Source organism: Pogona vitticeps, chromosome 2, assembly GCF_051106095.1.
Source record: "Pogona vitticeps strain Pit_001003342236 chromosome 2, PviZW2.1, whole genome shotgun sequence".
NCBI classification, from domain to species: domain Eukaryota; kingdom Metazoa; phylum Chordata; class Lepidosauria; order Squamata; family Agamidae; genus Pogona; species Pogona vitticeps.
This window is the reverse complement of record NC_135784.1, coordinates 28,571,245-28,593,413: the sequence shown is the minus strand read 5'-3', so window position 1 is coordinate 28,593,413 and position 22,169 is coordinate 28,571,245. Positions and strand designations below refer to the sequence as shown.

Here is a 22,169-nt window from a genome sequence, read left to right as displayed (position 1 = left end):
CTGTCCTCCCCCTCTTTGGCAGAAATGGTTTGGCCCGCCCCAGCTTCAGTAGGGCGAGCGACATGGGGAAATACCAAATCTTGGGAGAGGGAAGGGGGGAGAAGAAAGCGACGGCGGTGGACTCACCCAGGATGGTTCTAGAAGGGGTTGGGACGGATCGTCTGCTTGATCCCTAATACGGCGGAGTCTGGGGGGACCTCTTTCCCGATAGACCCGGTATAGCCGCGGGCCCAAAATGCAGCTCAATAGCTTCGCCATCTTGGGACAAAGCCGGGCAGCGGCGGCAGGTGGGGGGATGGGGGAAGCAGGAGGAACGATAGTTCCGGGTTTCGTACAGGGCGGCAAAGGGGACAAAAATGGTTTCGGTTTTTCTAGAACGCGGAGCTACCGTCATTTTTTTAAAAAAAATATTCTGCCAAAGAATGAAAGTTCTAACATTGAAGGGAATCGTAGCTTTATTTTGCTTTTGCTGAGTAATAAATACTGTATCACTGAGTCCAGAGAACTATTATTGCACTTAAAGCTAAAAAAATAGCTCAGTGGGGAATTAAGTGCTGGCTGTAAATGCTACCTTGGGTCCTCTTTAAAGAGAGAGGCGGGGTTAAAATAGTTTGAATAAATAAAAATAAATAAAATAATAATCAGTTGGAAAGCACTCAAGAAATTTAGACAACCACCTGGCAGACATCCTTTGGTTTGTATTCCTGCCTTATAGGCTCCTCCAACGTCATGATTCTATGAAAGCAAGCAGCCCAGGAAATACAGTTAAGGATCTAAAATGAAAATGTGGACTCTATTGGCCAATGTGATTGCTTTGGGATCTGGTCAGATGCACAGCAGCATAACAACTGTGCAATAAAAATGAGAACAAAGGTGACCCGAAGCAGTTTCTCTAAGATCAAGCAAGGCATGGGGAAACAAAAGTCAGAAATTGGGCTTTCAAAATGGATGGTGCAGTTCGTTCTTCTTTCTCCTGTACAACATAAAATAATGGACTTCAAGACAACAGTGAAAATGTTAGAAGCATTTGAAAGATGGATTTATCATGGGATGGTAACAGCCCATCATCCCCAGACAGCATCAGGTTGAGCACTTAACGGATTTGATACATATGAACCCCTTGCCTCACCAAGCAGCCATTGCTTCCCTTCACACAAGAAGGGCGTTCCTCACATCATATATGTTTTCCTCAGTACTTATTTTAAGCCGTGAGGCTTCTCTGGCCTATGATTCACGTCAGCCTTACAACAGAGGGAAGCCAAGATGATTTCTGATTTCAGTTTCCCTTGGAGTCTCGCACACCATCTCTCAAGAAGTTCTGGAGGGGTCTTCCAGCATTTGGAAACAGCTTTTTATGGAGCTGCTAGAGGAAAGGAGAACCTGGGTTTTATCCCAACCTCAAGTTTTCCTCCTGTGTAGAAGCATCCTGTGAGTAGAGTTGCATTCATAGAAAATCCATTGCTCCCAACTTGTGGGTCTCCAGATGTGGTGGTGTTGACACTCGCAGTAACCTTCCTAAAGAGCCACATAAGGGGGGGGGGAAGGGAAGGGAGAAGATCAATTAAATCAGGGCAGGTGAATGTCAGTCACTCTAACAGCAACCAATTATTCCCTCTTTGCCTCAGAAATTGAAGAGAGCTGCACCTCTCTACTCAAGTCTCATTTTCCTGCTCTTTTTAGTCACATAGTTAGAATCACTATGTAGTTAGTATGAGTGTAGTTAATCAGTTAAGCTCTGTTTATGTAACTGGACTTTATTTCACTACAGAGTCTTGATTGTTTTCATCTTTTCAGAACTGTGAGTAAATTGAGGATTTAATCTTTTTCTTACCAGTGTCTCTCAGTGAATTATTGAGACATAGGTGCAAGTTGATGAGAAATAACCAATAAAGGGTGGTCTACTGACGAAAGACTTGAAGCTAGGTCTGCTCTATGTCCATTAATTCCCACCCGCTGCTACATACTTAGAGGTTTCTAGCCACAGTTTTCACACTCTGTCAAGAAAGTAGTTAACAAGGCTTCTTGGGAACTGATCTATATCATCCTTCCCAAACCTGATATTCTAAGATACATTAGAATAGCAGAGATGGGACAATTTCTAGAAAAGGGTTAACTGTTAGAGAGTCCCCCAAATTTAATTCAGGTAATTTTAAATTGGAGGAGGCAGTTTTTGATAGTTACATTGATGCTAAGTAGCTATGGTACTTTAATTTAAGTTAGATGACTACAATAAATCTTCAAGAGAGAGAGAGAAACAACTACAATAAATCTTTAAGAGAGAGTGGTCTTTTAGACCAGATGGGCGGGGTATAAATCAGACCAACCAACCAACCAACCAACCAACCAACCGCCAACTGGAAAGATCCTATCCATTATTTTACTTCTCCTGATCAACTCTCTTTCAAGCTTTGGAAGAAACGGAAATAGTTATACTGTATAAATTTTTGAGCAACTAGTTTCTCATTTCCCCACCCTGACGAAAACCCTCCTGTGTGTTTCCCCCTTCCCCTTCATTATTATCTCATCTTCTTACTCACCCCTTCCGTAATACAGTTTTTATATAATAACTGTGTGCCATCAATTCAGTTCTGACGTATGGTGACCCTTTCCTATGTTTTCTAGGTTGAAAGCACTAGGAAGTGTGGTTGACCATTCCCTTTTTCTAGGGGTGCACACTGGCTGGCTCTTCTCCCAGGAGGCACAGCAGGGAATAAAACTCTCAAACCTCTGACCCTGCAGCCGGATACCTAACTGAGCCATCCATCCCTCTCCATGTTAGTTTATAGATTCCCATGGGATCTCAGCAACACTCCCAATGAGCCAAAATTCAATTTCCTGGAACAGACGAGGAGCATTCATTGGGACTTGTCCACAGTGTAATATCACTCCCGGTTGTACTACAGTTGCTCTGGCTGCAGATTTAGATTATTCTGATACTGTTTGTCCACACATAGGAAAGGTGTTGCTGGGATGTGCTAGGTCATACCTGTCCACACGCAGAGGGAATTGCTCCTTAGGTTCTCACTCCCAAAATGGGTCCACCCCTTTTGTCTATTTTCTCTGCCCTCTTCCCACCTAGCACACTCTCCCCTTCTTGCATCTTGTGGGCTCCAGTCTGCAGCATGAGTATCTTAGTCCAGCAGATGTGGACAACATCAGGTTCAGGAAAGATGGGTTATATATTTATTACATCTCCCTCTCCCTTCTCTTCAGCGTACAAGTTGTGTTCCTTTTGATAAGCCACGCAATCTAGCCTTCTCAGGCCATGCAGGATGCAGATGTGGCTTGGTGTCTGTATTTTTGGTCTTCCTTCGACAAAGTTTGTGTTATAGAAACAGAAGAGGTGTGTCCTAGCACAAGAAGCACAGGCGTCAGAACAGGGGGGTCTGGCGAGGTCAAAGCAAGGATCCATCCACATTGATAGCCTCTTCCTACCAATCAACAGACAGAGGAAACTTTCCTTTCAAAATGAGGGACAGAGTTTCTCAAACCTTCCTGGCTTTCATTGGTGGCATCTTCTTGTCCCTGCGATTCTGTCATGCAGAAAGTAAGAGGCAAGCTGCCTGCCTTTCGGATTCCATTTGTTTTGAGGGTTGATGTGAGTCTGTAAATATAGATGTATAAAAAGTGGGATGATGCCCACATTTTGTACGTTTGCTTCTAGGGTTCTGGGCTCTGGGGATTGGTTCGAATGTAGCTGATAGTGCTGTATAGGGAGTATTTGGGAGAAGGACATTTAACTTGAACAAATGGTTATGGAAATCATAACATATTAGCTAAACTCTCACATTAATGCCTGAAATCATATGCAAGAGTAAAAGGGTGGTAGAGACATGGGGGAACCTCAGCCCTGCCCCCCTGACCCTGACAGTTGGCCATTATAGTGGGAGATGATAGGGATTATAGTTGTTTAATTTGGATTTCATGTATAAAAATTAAAACTGTCAATAGTTTAAAGCCTGAAAAAGACCTGCACAGTGTGGGTGGGGGAAGACAGAATCACATTGTTGGTCTATATACCTTGCACAGATATTTTTGTATAATTGTATAATTTGTCAGACGGCATGCCTTCGGCCCAACCACTTCATTAGCTCTGGAGCTACTTGTCCCCCACTCTTCCTCAGTAGCATGTTGAATGCCTTCCCACCTTAGGGGCTCACCTTCCAGTATCATATCTTTTAGCTTTTTGTTTCTGTCCATGGAGTTTTCTTGGCAAAGATACTGGAGTGGCTTGCCAGTTCCTGCTCCAGGTGGATTGCGTTTAGTCGGAACTCTCCACTATGACCTGTCCTTCTTGGGTGTCCCTGCATGGCATAGCCCATAGCTTCTCTGAGTTACTCAAGCCCCTTCGCCGCAACAAGGCAGCAATCTGTGAAGGAGGCAATCTGTGAAGGGGGAAAAGTCAATATGTAGAAGCTGAAAACATTAAGTATACAAATATTTAAAAATAATTAAATTATTCCTACTTTAGTATGAGAGTTTGGAAGTTATTATTTGTTTTTAAAAAGCGTTTCTATTCCATGCTACTTTCCACAGCCAGGCTGTCATTATCATTGCTGTTAGTCCAATCTCTGAAGTAATTCTATGCTTGGCACGTTATTAATGCATTTCAATATATCCAACCACAAGCCATAAAAATAATGAGTAAAAATAATAACTCTCTGGTTCTCTCACAGACAATTCTGATTTTTCACCTTATGTCTATTTTTAAAAATGTGAAAACCAAAACCTAGGGATGCTTCTTCTCTTGCCATTTAGGACAAAGTGAACCATGTCATAAGACCTGAAAAAATTCTGTCAAAATGTCTCTAAAATGCCTTAAAAATGCCCTTTAAGCAAAACTGTGGAATATACTGTACTGTATTTTATTATTTATTAATAAATAATTTCCTAGCTACTGTACTGTACCTAGGAAATATTTGGTACACAGAAAACATAACTTTGTAACTAACTGTTACTTTACTTGTACTGCAACTTTGTAGCTATTCATTACATTGCTAATCATCCAAAAATAACCAGTTAGCTGAGCTTGTGAATTATGGCCCAGCGAGCAGGCTGTGTTTCACCAAACTACATACTCCATCAAGACATGTCTATAGAATGAAGCCATGATACTGATACTGTAAGCATGTAGTGCAACTGTAGTATCCTCTGTTACTTTGCCATTCTCATCATCATTAAAGGTTGTGATTGGGGTCTCATTTGTTTTATTTTATTTTATTTCCCTCAGTCATATATGCACAGAAGGGCTCTTCACCACAACTGCCATGTCTGTGCCCAACCTGCTCTGGAGAGCATGAAATGGTGACCTGGTACTTTCACCATCAAGAGAAAACAACATTTCTGTTACGTAAAAAAGAAAACCACATAGAGCGGTCTCTGGCTGCCTGGGACCGCCTGGAGCTGCTTCACAACTACTCCCTCCTCTTAATCAATGTGACAGACAACGAAACTGGTAGATACTGGTGTGAATCAGGCAATTATTATGATCTTGTGATTGTCACAGGTGAGCCAAATCTCATTTGAAGGATGCTGAAAAGCTGATTGCTACTACAGGATCCATCATCCTCCAAAATCCTCTTGTGTCGCTATGAAAATGGTATAATTCTTGGAGGTGAATTCCCTGAAGTTATCACTATAGACATTATCAACTGCATGCGGAATCACACAACTCCATCTGCAGTTGACAGCATCTACAGTGATTTCTTAATTTCAGGCCATTCGCCTCCACAAATTACAAGGTTTGTGTCACACTGGTGTAACTAGGCAAGTGGATTTGGGCCATGAAATCTGCCCGAGATTTTACTGAATTCATAAAAAAATCCAAAGGCTAGGAATTTGGTGAGCCTTCACTTGGAATGAGGCTTGCTTGCTTGCTTGCTTGCTTGCTTGCTTGCTTGCTTGCTTGCTTGCTTCCTTCCTTGCTTATTTGTTTGTTTGTTTGTTTGTTTGTTTATTTATTTATTTATTTATTTATTTATATTAGATTGAGCATGGGACTATTGAAGAAATTAATTACTTTGTAGTCTGGTAGTACAGTGAAAAGAAGATAATTATTGTCAATAAAGGTAAAGGTAAAGGTTCCCCTTGACAATTTTTGTCCAGTCGTGTCCGACTTTAGGGGGCGGCGCTCATCCCGCTCTTCAAGCCATAGAGCCAGCGTTTTGTCCGAAGACAATCTTTCCGTGGTCACATGGCCAGTGTGATTTAGACACGGAATGCTGTTTACCTTCCCACCGAGATGGTGCCTATTTATCTACTCGCATTTGCATGCTTTCGAACCGCTAGGTTGGCGGGAGCTGGGACAGGCGACGGGTGCTCATTCCGTCGCGTGGATTCGATCTTACGACTGCTTGGTCTTATTGTCAATAGGAGATCCAATTAGGGGTAGAGGAGGAGACAAAAAATTTCTCTCTCTCTCTCTCTCTTTCTCTCTCTTTACAGAACTCTCTATTATGTGTTCTCATGACTAAACATGCCCAGATCTTTTAGTCTTTGCTCATAGGACTTGGTTTCCAGCCCTCTGATCTTCCTTTTTGCCCTCCTCTGAACTTGTTCCAATTTTTCATCATCCTTCTTAAAGTACAGAATCTAGAACTGGATGAGGCCTAACCAATGCCAGATGGAAGGGGGGCACCTCAGCCCAAATTTCCTGGGAGCCACCTCCTCACCAATTTACAGGCAGTCATTATGGAGAAGCTATGTGATGCAACTTTTCTCTGATCTGGGGAAGTACAAACAGAAAGTACCCTTGGGGGAAGTAGGAGGAAGGAAGGAAGCCTAAGAGTATGATCTACATGCAGACCAATGAAAGGACAAAAAGAGCGGGAGTGTGTATCTGTTTATAGTGGTGTAGTGGGTAAACTGCTGTATTACAGCCAAAACTTTGCTCACTGGCTCAAGGTTCATTGATCCTTCCCTCCTTCTGAGGATGGAAATGGAGTTACTGGCAGGGGCCAATGTGTAGCCTGCATAATTATTTGATAAAGCGCCCATAGAGTGCTTGAAGCACCATGGGATGGTATATAAGCAGCACGCTTTGCTTTTTGCTTTGCTTTATCTTGCCTATTCCCCCACAAGGCCAAATAAGTGGGTTTGTTTATCAACAGAATCCACATTCAGCGACTGAGGGCTTGAGGACATAGTCAGAATGGTGAATATTAAGCCAAAGTATGAGTTAGAGATTGTGCTAGAAGGAGGGGCTTCCTTCTGGATTTTTAAGATGGGTTTTTTTTTAAGAAGGTGAGGCTCTTATGAGGACACTAATCCATGTAAGGCCATTCCTTAAGTATGTTTTCATCTGTTTTGCCTCTAAATGGTGGAAGGGCTTCTCCTACTGTGGTTCACCCTCTTGGCTCTGAGCCAGGCATTGGGACTTCAAAATGGCCGCTGCTGCTCTTGCCCCTCAAGAAGAAGAAACCTCCAAACTACCCTAACCCGCCACAAGCCTGCCTTCAAATTAGGCCTAGAATTCAACATGCCACAGCATCAAGGGTCCCCCCTTTTCTCCCTTCCAGGCAAGAGGCAAATGCTGGAGAGCTGCCAGGCCGAGACGGCCTGCTACGTCTTGAGCTGTTCTGTTTCGGAGAGGGAGCTGCGTGGTGTGGACGTGGTGAGCTGGTGGGAGGGCGGAAAGCAGCTCCAGAAGGAAGATGAGAAAAGAGGGTACCACATCTTCACAGGGCAAAGAGCATCTCAGCTCCACATGTGTCTGAAAAAGAAACCCAGAGATCGAAGAGTGAAGTGTCGCTTTGATCGGCAGGCCGAGATCAACTTCAATTTGACTGCACAGGGCCAGCATTTTTGTATTTATAACAGTGTGCGGACTTTTCCCCAAGGTAAGGTGCTTTCCAAATATCTGAGTTTCTTTATGTTGCAGGGTTGTTTTTTTTTTTAAATTTCTGGTTAAGTTTCTCTAGCTGCGCAGCAGAAATGCAGGGATTCACCGGGCAGAATTGCTTCAAGTTCCTTAGATTAATCCACTCCTTAAGCGGTCACTTAACATCTCAGTAACTCACTCTGAAACATTAGTAAGAGAAAGAATAAAAGCTTTTATTACTTACAGTTGAACAGATTGAACACCAGACTGACAAATGTGGATGCTTTCAGCAAATAGACTTAAACTAGACTCAGACTGCCAAAGACTTAAGAGAGGGAAAAATCTCTGAGCAGAGAGGTGGGGATCTCTTTGAATTCAGAGGCAAGGAAGTATCATTGGTTAGTGTGAGATAGATTGACAGTCACCACAGCCCAAATCCCTACCAGCCAAACCTGCTAAAGGCAGCATGCAAGGTTGCAAATCCTCCAATGCTTTAAGGGGGAAATGAAGAGCCTGGACGTGTTATTTGGCTGGAAATGGTAGTCCAAAATAATACCTTTTCCAAAACCTAACTGGGAATGTGTCAGGAAGGAAACTATGGAAATGCTGATCTCTTGAGAGGTACTGTACAGTGGGGTCTTGACTTGAGAACTTAATCCGTATTGGAAGGTGGTTCTCAAGTCAAAAAGTCTGTAAGTCAAGTCTCCATTGACCTACAGTGCATTGAAAACCGATTAATCCCGTAACAGGCTGTTTTTGTTCCATTTTGGTTTTTTTCTGGTCTGTAAGTCAAATCTCAGTCTGCAAGTCAAACCTGAATTTTGCAGCCAGAGAAGTCTGTAACTCAAAAAGTCTGTAAGTCAAGCCGTCTGTAAGTCAAGGGTCCACTGTATATGTATGTGCTAAATGTACTTATTCCCCAAATGCTGCTTTCCTAAAACCATTGACAAATGTTTGGAGGTAAAAACTGGATGTGTCGCCAGAATTTATTTGGGTACAAATCAGCCACACAATTTCATTATACAGAGTTGAAGGGTGTATACTGCAGGTCGAGAGCAACGGCCCAGAATATCCTCAAAGCTGTTTTCCAGCACCACATTTCAAACAAATCATTCCCCCCTCCCCCGTCTGCTGTCTTCACACTCCAGTTTTCACACCCATACATGGTGATCGTGTAGATGATCTTGGCCTCTCTCTCCAGGGACACGTCCTTACACTTGATGATCTTTTTCTAGAGGCAAATCTCCTTGTGAATATTGAGAAAATAACAACACCTCCTAGCCCTCTTCACTTTCTTCAGAAGGATAAACTTCCTCTTTCTCTTGTACGGGAGAGCACAACATTCATGCCCTCATTCATCGGGGTAGTGGTTCACCCTTGTGCTTTAGTGCAGAGTGAGAGTCAAAGATTACCGTATTTCCCCCAGGTTTAAAAAGGGCTAGTTAGGGCTCTGCAACAGGCTCGCTCCTGTTTGCCTGAGGGAAAGGATCAAGAGTTTTGTCAAGAGAACAAGCTGGTCATCACAAACACTCTTTTCCAACAACACAAGAGGCAACTCTATACATGGACATCACCAGATGGGCAATACCGAAATCAGATTGATTATGTTCTCTGCAGCCCGAGGAGGAGAAGCTCTATACAGTCAGCAAAAACAAAACCTGGAGCTGATTGTGGCTCTAATCATCAGCTTCTCATAGCAAAATTCAAGCTTAAACTGAAGAAAGTAGGAAAAAACCACTGGGCTCCTCAGGTATAATCTAAACCAAATCCCTTATGAATACACAGTGGAAGTGAAGAACAGATTTAAGGAACTCGATTTGGTGGACAGAGTGCCTGAAGAACTTTGGATAGAGGCTCGTAACATTGTACAGGAGGCAGCAACAAAAACCATCCCCAAAAAAAGGCAATGCAAGAAAGCAAAGTGGCTGTTCAACGAGGCCTTACAAATAGTGGAGAAGAGAAGGGAAACAAAATGCAAGGGAGATAGGGAAAGTTACAGAAAATTGAATGTTGACTTCCAAAGAATAGCAAAGAGAGACAAGAGGGCCTTCTTAAATGAACAGTGCAAAGAAATAGAGGAAAATAATAGAGAGGGGAAAAACCAGAGATCTGTTCAAGAAAACTGGCGATATTAAAGGAACATATTGTGCAAAGATGGACATGATAAAGGACAAAAATAGTAGGGACCTTGCAGAAGACATCAAGAAGAGGTGGCAAGAATACACAGAAGAATTATACCTGAAAGATCTGGATGTCCTGGACAACCCAGATAGTGTGGTTGCTGACTTTCAGCCAGACATGCTGGAGAGCGAAGTCAAGTGGGCCTTAGAAAGCCTGGCTAACAGCAAGGCCAGTGGAGGTGATGGCACTCCAGTTGAACTATTTAAAATCTTAAAATATGATGCTGTTAAGGTGCTACGTTCAATATACCAGCAAGTTTGGAAAACTCAACAGTGCCTTAGAAAGCATAGCAAACAACAAGGCTAGTGGAGGTAATGGCATACCAGTTGAACTATTTAAAATCTTAAAATATGACGCACTTAAGATGCTACACTTAATATGCTAGCAAGTTTGGAAAACTCTGGCAGTAGCCAGAAGATTGGAAAAGATGAGTCTACATCCCAATCCCAAAGAAGGACAGTGCCAAAGAATGCTCCAACTACCATACAATTGCACTCATTTGACACGCTAGCAAGGTTATGCTCAAAATCCTACAAAGTAGGGTTCAGTGACCAGTGGCCATGTATCTGGACCAAGAACCCAGAAGTAGAAGCTGGATTTCGAAGGGGCAGAAGAACTCGAGACCAAATTGCTAACATGCACTGGATTATGGAGAAAGCCAGAGAGTTCCAGAAAAAATCTACTACTGCTTAATTGACTATGCAAAAGCCTTTCACTGTGTGGACCACAGCAAACTATGGCAAGTTATTAAAGAAATGAAAGTGCCTGACCACCTTATCTATCTCCTGAGAAATCCATACGTGGGACAGGAAGCAACAGTTAGAACTTGATATGAAACAACTGATTGTTTCAAAATCGGGAAAGGAGTATGGCAAGGCTGTATATTGTCCCCCCGGCTTATTTAACATATGCAGAGTACATCATGTGAAAGGCTGGACTGGATGAATCCTGAACCGGAATTAAGATTGCCAGAAGTAATATCAACAACCTCCGATATGCAGATGATACCACTCTGATAGCAGAATGTGAGGAGGAATTAAATAACCTCTTAAAGAGGGTGAAAGAGGAGAGCACAAAAAATGGTCTGAAGCTGAACATGAAAAAAACTAAGATCATGGCCACTGGTCCCATTACCTCCTGGCAAATAGAAGGAGAAGATATGGAGGTAGTGACAGATTTTACTTTCTTGGGTTCCATGATCACTGCAGAGGGTGACAGCAGCCATGAAATTAAAAGACGCCTGCTTCTTGGAAGGAAAGCGATAACAAACCTAGACAGCATGTTAAAAAGCAGAGACAACACCTTGCCGACAAAGGTCCACATAGTCAAAGCTATGTATGGAAGTGAGAGCTGGACCATAAAGAAGGGTCACTGCCAAAGAATTGATGCTTTTGAATTGTGGTGTTGGGGGAGGCTCTTCAGAGTCCCCTGGACTGCAAAGAGAACAAACCTTTCCATTCTGAAGGAAATCAACCCTGAGTGCTCACTGGAAGGACAGATCCTGAAGCTGAGGCTCCAATACTTCAGCCATCTCATGAGAAGAGAAGACTCCCTGGAAAAGAGACTGATGTTGGGAAAGTGTGAAGGCAAGAGGAGAAGGGGACGACAGAGGATGAGATGGCTGGACAGTGTCATCAAAGCAACCAACATGAATTTGACCCAACTCTGGGATGCAGTGGAAGACAGGAGGGCCTGGCGTGCTCTGGTCCATGGGGTCACGAAGAGTCAGAGACGACTTAACGACTAAACAACAACAAATGGTGAAACATCAACTACTTTTTCTCTCCTACTATTTTCATTGCTTTATTTTTACTGCCTGGGGTGGGGAGTGTTGCTCCTATGATTTTCTGCCTTTTCTACTAAAATAACATGCCTGACCTTAGCTACTGTGTACTTTGACAGTACCTCAGGCAACAAAATGTCTTGGACTGGCCCCACTAGGGATTGGCTCCCTATCTAGTGGAACCCATGTCCTTTTCTGATTTCCCACCCATGCACAGATGCAGCACATCATGGAAGTGAATGGAAAGCATGGTTAGTTGAGAGAGCAGTGGAAGTGAACGGAAAGTGCTGTTAGCTTCTCATCCTCACATGCCCCATCCAGGCCTGGTATGAGCATTCTGGAAATCCAGAGCTAGCGGGAATTGTACCCCTTGGTGCCTGGGGAGGAGTTGGATCCTGGATTTCACAGTTCAGTTCTCTCTTTGTGTTTTTTTGATCTGTAGGTACAGAGAATGAATGCTTGTCATCTCAGTGCCCTGAAAACAGTGGAGGTGGGGCACTATGGATCTCACTGACTATTTGTATCATACTGCAGTTGCTCATCATATTTGTTCTTACGGTGTTGTTGTGGAGAAGAACCTGTAGGTAAGTCAGGAACCTATGATTTGTTGGCTGGTGAAAGCTATGCTTAATTTGCTTCAACTATATCTGTGTTTCCTTCCAAACAACATATTTACCTTTATTCGCTCATATACCCATTCTTCACACATTTGTTTATATGCCATGTTCTTCACCTTCTTCTTGTGAGAGGACTTTTCTGTGGGGGCAAAAGCACAATGTTGCAACACTACAAAGGCTACTAAATCTCTTTCAGTGCAAACGTTCAAGTACAGTGGTGCCTCGCTAGACAGTTACCCCGCATGACAGTTTTTTCGCTAGACATTGGCTTTTTGCGATCGCTATAGCAATTCGCAAAACAGTGATTCCTGCGGGGGAATTTCACTGGACAATGTTTGGTCCCTGTTTCGCAAACTGATTTTCACTAGACAATGATTTTGACACCTCCCTCCGTGCTCTCAAACAGGTGTTTTCGGGACCTAAGCTTCGCAAGACAGCAATTTAAACAGCTGATCGGCGGTTTGCAAAGCGGCTTTCCTATGGCCGATCTTCGCTAGACAACGACGATTCTTCCCCATTGGAATGCATTAAACAGGCTTCAATGCATTCCAATGGGGAATTGCTTTTTGCTAGACAATGATTTCGCTAAACAGCGATTTCAGTGGAACAGATTATCATCGTCTAGCGAGGCACCACTGTATCAAAATCCACTTCTTCAGACACAGAGAATAGAATTTTGGTCCACAAAAGCACTTCGTGGAATAAATATGGTAGTCTTTAAAGTGTTACACTGTTCTGTATTCTTTTTGTCCCTTTTTTCTCTTTTATTTTTGTGAACCTAGTGAGACAGATTCGTACGGCCAGTTGTTTGGAAGCAAGAAGGAAGGTGCTGTAGCACAAGATCATGTTTGTGGGCTTCCTTACAGGCATTTGACTGGCCACTATGGGAAATAGAATGTGGGAACAGATAGGCCTTGGGTCCGATTGTTCAGCACAGTTGTGCTTAATAGCATGCTGCTGTATGTGTGTGTAAGGGAAGTCTTAAACTCATCTAAATTCATATGCCAGGATGGCCGAAAAATCCACCACAAAGAAATGTGCCAATGACACCTTAATTAATTTTTTTTTTTATTTTGATACCACAATTGATATACAGAGCTCTGTAACAAGTAAAGTGACGAATCCACTTAGCTCTGCATTAGGTATTCTTCATTGGTGCTTTCTCCAGTGCTTCACAATGCCACCTCATTTTACCTAATGGTAGGGCTGGCACTGATTTTTAAAATGTCTGCACTGTGACGGAGCTTGAAACAGCATAATGGGCATGGCCCTGTTGGCTGGGGAGAGGGCACTGGGCATTTCTTGTTCTGCTGTGGTGGCCTGATTTTCACCATCTCTCCTTGCAGTCGGAAGCATCAAGACCATCTAAAGGAACTCAGCAAAGGTAAGGACAGAGATTTCTGTAGACTTATTGTGCCTCCATTCAGACACAGGTTTCTTAGGTTGGGGACATTCTCTGATGGGATTGGGCAAACATAATCCTGGGGTGTTGATGGCCATAGGGCGGATGTCTCGGTTCCCCATCAGTAGAATGAGCAGGAAAGTCTCCAAGCCCAGCAGAGTGGCCGCACCACACTTCGAAGCAAGTGAAGTAATACATATCAGCAGATCAGGTACAGGGTGGGCATGTCAGAAGGCTATGTCACTCAGCTTCAGAGCCTCAGTTGGACTAACTGCATCACTAGACCCAGATTTCAGAGAGGAAACGAAGGGTCTGGATGATCATCTATTTATTAATTTTATTTATGAAACATCTGTCCTGGCTTTCTTTTGAAAATAATGCCCTGGGCATCCTACAATTATTATTAAAGTGTATTGGAAGCAAATTGAAATGAATTGGATAATAAAATTATTAGAATGAGCAGAACATTAATATCATCATCATCAGGTATTCACGTTTTGGTAAAAATTGGGTGAAGATGGACCATGTTTTGTCCTGTCTACATTGCACATTGCACTTTTTTTTGGTTAACTTAACAAGTCTAATAATGTGTTTCCTGAAATCTGGAAGTTTCCTCATCTTCCTGGATTGATAGGTTCGAGGGAACCTCCAGCAGGGGCTGGTAAAAGGGAAGGTACACCAGTGAGTGATGGGTGTGGCAAACCCCACAGACACAATTTACGCCAACTCATTTGTCAAAATAATTCAATCTTAGTTTCAGAAGTGAGTTAAAATAATCGATCCTCCCTCTGCTCAGTAAAACACCCCACTTTTTGACCAAAAAACATGCTTCTGAGAGAGGGGAAAGTCCGAGCTTCCCTGTGCATTGCATGAAGTCACCTTTTAAAACATCAATTTCAAACATGGTAAACTCAATTCAAATACACCCCCCCCCCCAGTTTAACCAAATCTCTGAACTGACTTTTGGGCCCACTGGGGAAATGTGTCCCTTTTCTAATTTCCAACTGCTGTTTGCTTCCTGCAATTGCTGTGGAAGAACCATCAGTTTTAAATTTAAACCATACATTTCGCTGATTCAAGCTTTCTTGATTTTTGGGAGAAGCTCTCTATTGCTCTTTCTGTAGGGATTTTTCATTTGGTTATGTTGCCTTAAAATGTCCAGGTTCCTCCCTGTCATTATTCTTTTTTTTTTTAATTCTCAGATTGTTGTTCAGGAAGAAGCTGGGCTGCTCTACAGGCAGTTGGCTTCTTTCCTTTCCCTTTTTAAAGGCAGATTGTTTTTAATTGCTTTCCATGTTGATTGATGTTTTCAGCATTCTGTTTTATTCTTCTAGCCTGCTTTCCCTTGGCGCATTTTATTGTTCCCTTGGGTTGCATTTTCAGGGAGAAGGGAGGGGCAGAAAGCTCATGAACGCTGTTTTGAGGCAGAATTTCTGTCAGCTTCCTGCAAAATACAGCTCAATCAAAAAACCAAAAACAGTCTTACTCATACCTCTGCCTCTTACAGATATTTCCAAGTTGGAATACAAGGCACAAGTATATGAGAACATCAAGACCCGATCAGAGATCCTGTGACATGGGAAATACTCTGCTTCTCACTGACTCATCTAGCCCTGGACCATAGCCAGCAGCACTTGAATATTATTACATTTTCCTCACTTCTAACCTTTTCCAGGAATTTTTTTTTCTTGTGGGTTATTCCAGTGAGACTATCTCATCCTCTCCAACCTTTTGTAAATTTCTAGATCAGCTGTCCTTAGTCAATGGCCGTCCAGAAGTGGACAATAAAAATTCCAAGGATTCTGCAGATATGAGCCCCAAATGATGGTTGTGTAGAACAGGAATTCTTAACACTGGGCGTTCCAAGAGGGATTTGAAGGCTGAAACTCTCAGACGTCTCTGTGGATTCAACTCTCAGACACAGCTATAACTATGGTAGCAAATTTGGCACCCTCAAACCGACTTTACAGATCATGGCATGAAAATAATACAAGTAATTACAGCACTGAACAGGTTCCCAACATATCTGCCCTTATTTCCCCTTTTTTGTCTTTTCTGGTTTCTGTAGCTATGTTTGAAAGGAATCCCTTTTTTTCATTGTTGTTTTATTGTTTTTATCATTGTATATGACGGTGTGTCCTTCTGTTAGCCGCCCAGAGCAGCAGCCTAGCTACTAGCTGGGTGGTTCATAAATGTAAATAAATAAATAAATAAATAAATAAATAAATAAATAAATAAATGAATGAATAAATAAATAATATCCACTTCCTTCCCAGAGGATCACAAACGCTATCAGAGCTAAAATTCAAAGTGCTTATTTTGACATATAAAGCCCTAAACGGCTTGGGCCCTGGATACCTGAAGGACTGCCTCCTTCCATATGAGCCTACCAGGCAGTTAAGATCTAGCCAGGGTAGGGCTGCCAGATGTCAGGCAAAAGGAGGACATGTCCTCCTTTTTAGCCTAATGTCCTCCGTCAGGCAGGCAAAGATAAAAACCTTTAAAATGTCAGGCTTTTGTATATTGTATGTTATAATTTTGGATGGGAGGGGGAGAGGTGGAAGAACCCCCTTCCCCCTGGCTTTCCCCGCCCCCCCCACCTGCCCATCCACCCCCGGTATTTTGAAAAAAAGCCTCTATTGAATTTATTTTTTATTTTTAACATGACTGTTTCTTGGTTGATTCACTAAGAGACATTTATTGGCAGCTATTGTAATAAAGTTGTATTGATTATGGGTTTAATCTGGAAAGAATCAAATGAAACATTCAATATGTCCTCCTTTGTCCTCCTTTTTGTCTTTCTATGTCCTCCTTTTAGTACCTGTGTATTTGGCAACCCTAAGCCAGGGGGCCCTTTTGAAAGAGCCATCCCTTAAGGGGGTAAGAGGGATGGCTTGTAGACAAAGGGCCTTTTCGGCAGCTGCCCCCAGACTATGGAATGCCCTCCCGCCTGAGATTCGTCTGGCGCCAATGCTGATGACATTTTGGCGCCAGGTCAAAAACCTTCCTGTTCTAGAAGGCTTTTAATCGAAATAATATCAGCTGTGGGTCCGATGGCAATTTTTAGAGTCTATATTTTAATTGCATTTTAATTGTTTTAACTTTTTATTGTATTTTAAATGTTGTAAGCCGCCCAGAGACCTTTGGGTAGTGTGGGCGGAATATAAATTATTTTAAAAAAAACAACTAAAAAGAAATCAAAAGTATGTTTAATGTATTGTTTGGCATGCCATTTACATAAATAAACTGAGTTTCTGTCCAGCCCAGAGGACTTGTTTGCTGAGACTTGATAGTCTTTCTTTCAAGAGGGGAGGGATTGTCTACTCATTATCCTAATAAATAATGGCATGTTTAGCTTAACAAAGAGAAGACTGAGGGGAGACATGATAGCAGTCTTCCAATATCTGAAGGGTTGCCACAGGGAAGAGGGCATTGATTTCTTCTCTACGGCGCCTGAGGGAAGGACAATCCAACCTGGAAATAAGGAGGAATTTCCTGATGGTGAGAACCATTAAGCAGTGGAACAGCTTGCCTCCCGATGTTGTGGGTGACGCATCGCTGGAGCTTTTCAAGAAAAGATTGGACAGCCATCTGTCTAGGAAGGTATGAGGTCCGGGATGGTATGAGGTCTCCTGCCTTGGGCAGGGAGATGGACTAGAAGACCTCCAAGGTCCCTTTCAACCCTACAACGATGATTCTATGATTCTAGATGAGACTTCTGGATGCTACCTCCTCTTCCATGTCTGAGCCGGAGACCTAGTGTACTGAGCCCAGGTAGACTTACCCTGTGATGGGGGAGGTCTGGTTAATCATTTCTTTTCCTATGGTGGTAGACCAGGCCACCAGGCTAGGCAGTCTGAAGCACAGGGTGCAGCCTCTAAATCTGGCACCCTGGGACATGTTCCTTGTTATTCTGCCCTAGTTCTTGATTGCAAACCTTTTCTCTAACAGTTAGAAAGTTTCTCCTGGTATTCAAGTTAAGTCTGACTTCCTGTCACTTGAGCCCATTGTTGCGTGTCCTGCACTCGGGGAAGATCAAGAACAGATCCTGCCCCTCCTCTGTATCACAGCCTTTCAAGTATTTGGCGAGTGTTATCATATCACCCCTCTGTCTTCTTTTCTGAAGGCTGAAAACGATAAGTTCTTTCAATCATAGGGCTTGGTTTCCTGCCCCTCTCATCATCCTTGTTGCCTTCCTCTCCTCTGAACTTGTTCCAATTTGTCAGCATCCTTCTTGAAGTGTGGTGTCTAGAACAGGACACAATACTCAAGGTGAAGCTTAACCAATGCTGAATAGAGAGGAACTAGCATACTTCTGTTAATGCAGCCTAAAAGAGCATTAGCCTTTTTTTTTTGTAGCCACATCACACTGTTGGCTCATACTCAGCTTGTGATCTACAACATTTCCAAGATCCTTCTCACTTGTCATGTTGCTGAGCCAGGTATCCCCCATCTTGTAACTGGGCAGTTGGTTTCTTTTTCTGAGGTGCAGCGCTTTACACTTATTCCTGCTGAATTTCATTTTGTTGTATTCATCCCAGTGCTCAAACCTATCAAGATCATTTTGAACTTTATTTCTGTCTTTCAGGGTATTAGCTATTCCACCTAATTTTGTGTCATCCACAAATTTGACAAGCATTCTGTACACTCCCTCATCCAAGCCATTAATACAAATGTTGAAGAGCACCAGACCCGAGATTGAGCCTTGGGTTACCCCCACTTGTTACCGCCTCCCAGTTGGAGGAGCACAATGAAAGACTTTCAGACATCAGGGGTAGCATTAAGTCAAACTTTATTTGGCACAGAGGTCATTTCGGACTTGCTTCAGAAATTACAGAAGACAAGAGCTGAGGCATGGTGCCAATCTCAAGAAATGCCGGCAGAGGGAAGCACTGTATTTTTCAAAGCCATATTGGAAACTTACAAAACAGACTCCCCCCCCAGGTCGGAAACAGATGACGGAGATAGTTAGCAACTTGAGCTGAAAAGCACACTTATGTGGCAGAGATGTGATTGGAGCGGTCTTTCCTTGTGAAAGCAATTTTAAAGGAATCCCATGCTTAAATTCTGAAGACAAAGCAAATTAATCTGCATCCCCTCCCCAAAGAAAACCTCATGCTCTGTCACTCAGAGGCTTTCCCCAGTTGAGAAATGATCTCTTTCAGTCATTAGCTACCCCCTGCATCTGCTTCTAGCCTAAGAAGTAAAAGGCAGAACAACAAAGAAAGATCATTGCAAGAAGATCAATCCACATTTCATCTAAAGTTGCTTTTTTAAAACTACAGTTCCCAGAATTCCCCAGGCAACATGGCCACAGGCTATGGTAGCTGTTGGATTCTAAAAACTGTAGCTCAACGATTTCCAGAAGGTGAGTGTGGAAATTTGTCTGTGGCAGGAAAAACAAGCAAAGAGTCCTGGGACAATTTAAAGACTTAACCTGTTTTTGCATTTAGCAAACTGAGCTACAAGCCATGAAAGCTAACTCATTTTTCCTTTAAAAGTGTCTCTAGACTTTTTTTTTTTTTTGCCACAATAGCCCCCTCCAAAGCAACTTTTCAAAAGATCTGGGTTTCTCTACTTTCACATCTTCATATGATTTCAGAAAAGCCACGTGTGAGGTGTGAAGGCACCAGGCTGGGCAAGAGAACCGTGCTTGAAATGCTGGTCCCTGCCAAAATTTGAGAGTCCACATGAATCCTGCATGCAGCTCTGAATGTGTGTGTGTGTGTGTGTGTGTGTGTGCGCGTGCGCGCGTGCGTGCGTGCGTGTGTGTGTGCGCGTGCACACACACACACACACACATGCATGTAAGACAATGCTTTTCCTTCCAAACATTGCAGTGCAAGTAGCTGGAAATGCACACCTGAAGGTATGCAGAATGGCTATGTATTCACTGTTTATACTACGGTGGACAACCTCTGGCTCTCCAGATGTTTGAAAAATGACTCCCCCCAGTCTTTTACTCAAATCCATGCTGGCTGGCTGGGGTTTCTGGGAGCTGATGTTCAGAATGCATGCAGGGCCAAAGGTTCCCCACTCTGATTTAAAAATATATATGCCCCAGCATTTGTTTCCCAGGCAGACAAACATGTGCAGCTGCTGGCAGATATTCATCAACATGCGGGCAGCGAGAATAACTTTCTGCAAAAGACAGGGTTTCCGCCCTCCCTTTCTACATTTCTCAGTTCTTGGTTTCTATATATGGGCATTGGCTGGAAAAGTGCACTTTGCTTTGAGAGAACAAGGCTTGCTCGGGAGTCCTCCCTGTGGTGGGGACTGTCTCCCTCATTGACAACATGCTGTCATCAGGAGTCATCAGGGAGAGGCAGAACATGACAGATACAAAAGCAGTCCTGAAAAGAGTTATCCTCTCTTGGGTGTGCTATATTAAAAAGAAAGCGCAGGATTGGAGAGAACATAATCTCCCTTTGCTGCAGCAGGGAGGTGTGAACAGAAGCGCTCAGAAAAAGCTTATGATCCAAAGAAAGGGGAAACAAGAGATAAGGGGCAGGTGTGGAGACTTGAGCTGCAGGACTCACTCTCAATTTAAGTCGTACTGGTGACTCAACTAGAGGTTTCTTTTAAATGACCCTGTCCTGTTCTGAAGAACTGAGCTTCTTTTAAATAAGGACTTGGGACTTGGTATCGAAGACTCACACCTGGACTTGGGAGTCAAACCAAAAGTCTTGGCCAACATCCCTGATAAGGAGGTGGAAGAAAATGGCAAAGAGTCCAGTTCTTGAAAGGGCTTTTTTTTTTTTAAATGAACTAAAACAGAAGGGGAATTGGGGACCTTTATTTCTCCAGCTGTTTTGGACAACATCTCCCACGATCCACCCACTATTCTCCATGCTGGGTGGAGCTGATGGGATCTGTAGGTAAAAAAAAAATCTAAAAAAATCAGGCAGGCTGAAAAATCCTCAACTAGAGAAAATGTGGCAATGGGTAAATAGAAACGAGTGAAAAGGGAAGGAGTGGGTGGAGAAAGCAAAAGAAAAAAACAACAACAGGCATTACAGATATTACCAAAAAAATCGATACAGTTTTGAACGGTCACAGCACCATTGTAACGAATCCTGGGGTTTGTGGTTTGGGAACATTCTTAGGCTTCTCTCGGCCATGATTCAGAGGATTGTGCTAGATAAGCTCCATAGCTGAGAATACAAAACGCCTTGCCAAACTACAAATCCCAGAATTCCTTAGAAAGGAATCCCGGCAATCAAATGGACATAACATGATAGTCCAGATACATGTAGGAAAGATGGAAAAGAAGGATGAAGGATAAAGCTGTGTTTATAACTTCTGATTTCTTACGGGCTCCAACCAGGATACAATCACTTCTATGGGACCTGCTCTTCAGCCCAGTGTCAACATGTCCCAGAATCCTATATGATTACAAGGAACTCGGGAACATCTCCTCAGTCAGTGGGCTCTTGCAATGGTCTGTGATCTGACCTTGCTGGTGCCTAGCATCATCTCCAGGCAGAACTTAGCCAGAAGACAGATGCAGGCAACCATTTTACTGACCAATGACTTCATTGTAGTGTGTATGGTAAATGACTTATAGTAAGTTAGTTGTTGACTAATCACCTTACGTGGAACAATCTCATCCAGTGGTGACCTTGTTGGTCATCCATCCAGTGATTCCCAATGTTAGGTAACCCAGGCATTCTGGGACTGCAATTCCCAGAAATCCTGGCCAGCACAGCTGGTGGTGAAGGCTTCTGGGAATTGCAGTCCAAGAACATCTGGGTTGCCCAAGACTGGAAACCATTGCTCTATACCATCTATTCCAATAGCAAGGAAAATTTGACTATACATCAAGCAGAGACGTGTAGAATATAATGAATGGCAAACCGGATGTCTGCATCTCTCCCAGAGTAAGGGAACACAAATAATCAACAAGAAGGCAAAGAGGATTTTCTTCTCCAAACACATTTCTAGTCTCTTCAAAAGTAAGTTTTGGTTCATATGATTTAAGATAGCAGGTACAGGGAGATAAACATATGCCTTGACAGATGAACAAATACACTTTCAATAGGAAGATCTATTTGGTAAGTTGAATCTTGGGAGGGCTTCCCTCCCCCAGTTTGGCCAACTTATAGAGATTGCTTCCTGGGGAGAGGGATTAGAGGAAACGAGTGAACCAGATACCCAACAGAGCCAGGACAAGGGACAGGGAGAAGTGGGCAGAAGGCAGGGTGGCAGCTGAATTGCAAAAGTCTCCTTCACAGCACTGGTACGTGGTGATGTAGCTGACTCCTGCATAGGAGGCAGTTTCATTCTTGTTACATTTGTCTTTATCCACACAGTTCCTCTTCATGATAAGGCTATGTCCAGCTGCAGGAAAGGAAAAAAGAAATCACC

At 43.0% G+C, this 22,169-nt stretch overlaps 3 protein-coding genes across 4 annotated transcripts in view; 1 reads left to right on the top strand and 2 right to left on the bottom strand.

Annotated features, from left to right (window-relative positions):
* The window catches only part of ABHD16A (abhydrolase domain containing 16A, phospholipase), a 33,011-nt gene extending 32,681 nt beyond the window's left edge, over nucleotides 1-330 (bottom strand). Inside the window, exon 1 of the mRNA XM_078388679.1 lies at nucleotides 127-330. Within this exon, the coding sequence (XP_078244805.1) occupies nucleotides 127-258 (132 nt within the window). The 5' untranslated portion in view covers nucleotides 259-330. The remainder of the gene's footprint in view (nucleotides 1-126) is intronic.
* Nucleotides 331-3,329: 2,999 nt separating this feature from the next.
* On the top strand, nucleotides 3,330-20,553 carry LY6G6F (lymphocyte antigen 6 family member G6F). Its single transcript, XM_020814867.3, has 6 exons — nucleotides 3,330-3,547; nucleotides 5,231-5,506; nucleotides 7,518-7,838; nucleotides 12,226-12,367; nucleotides 13,747-13,784; nucleotides 15,310-20,553. Exons 1-6 carry the CDS (start codon nucleotides 3,469-3,471, stop codon nucleotides 15,375-15,377), a joined length of 924 nt encoding a protein of 307 aa, XP_020670526.3. The 5' UTR covers nucleotides 3,330-3,468; the 3' UTR covers nucleotides 15,378-20,553.
* The window catches only part of LOC110090958 (protein Bouncer), a 34,026-nt gene continuing 30,434 nt past the window's right edge, over nucleotides 18,578-22,169 (bottom strand). For both annotated transcript variants that reach the window (XM_072989085.2, XM_020814859.3), the window contains exon 3: nucleotides 18,578-22,142. In XM_072989085.2, the coding sequence (XP_072845186.1) occupies nucleotides 21,931-22,142 (212 nt within the window). In that variant the 3' untranslated portion in view covers nucleotides 18,578-21,930. The remainder of the gene's footprint in view (nucleotides 22,143-22,169) is intronic.

What these genes read in the sequence shown, in the direction of transcription:
- LY6G6F (XM_020814867.3), top strand. Translation starts at nt 3,469, where the DNA reads ATGAGGGACAGAGTTTCTCAAACCTTCCTGGCTTTCATTGGTGGCATC. An exon ending in TGATCTTGTGATTGTCACAG is followed by an intron (nt 5,507 to 7,517) that starts GTGAGCCAAATC and finishes TCTCCCTTCCAG; the next exon opens with GCAAGAGGCAAATGCTGGAG. An exon ending in TCTAAAGGAACTCAGCAAAG is followed by an intron (nt 13,785 to 15,309) that starts GTAAGGACAGAG and finishes TGCCTCTTACAG; the next exon opens with ATATTTCCAAGTTGGAATAC.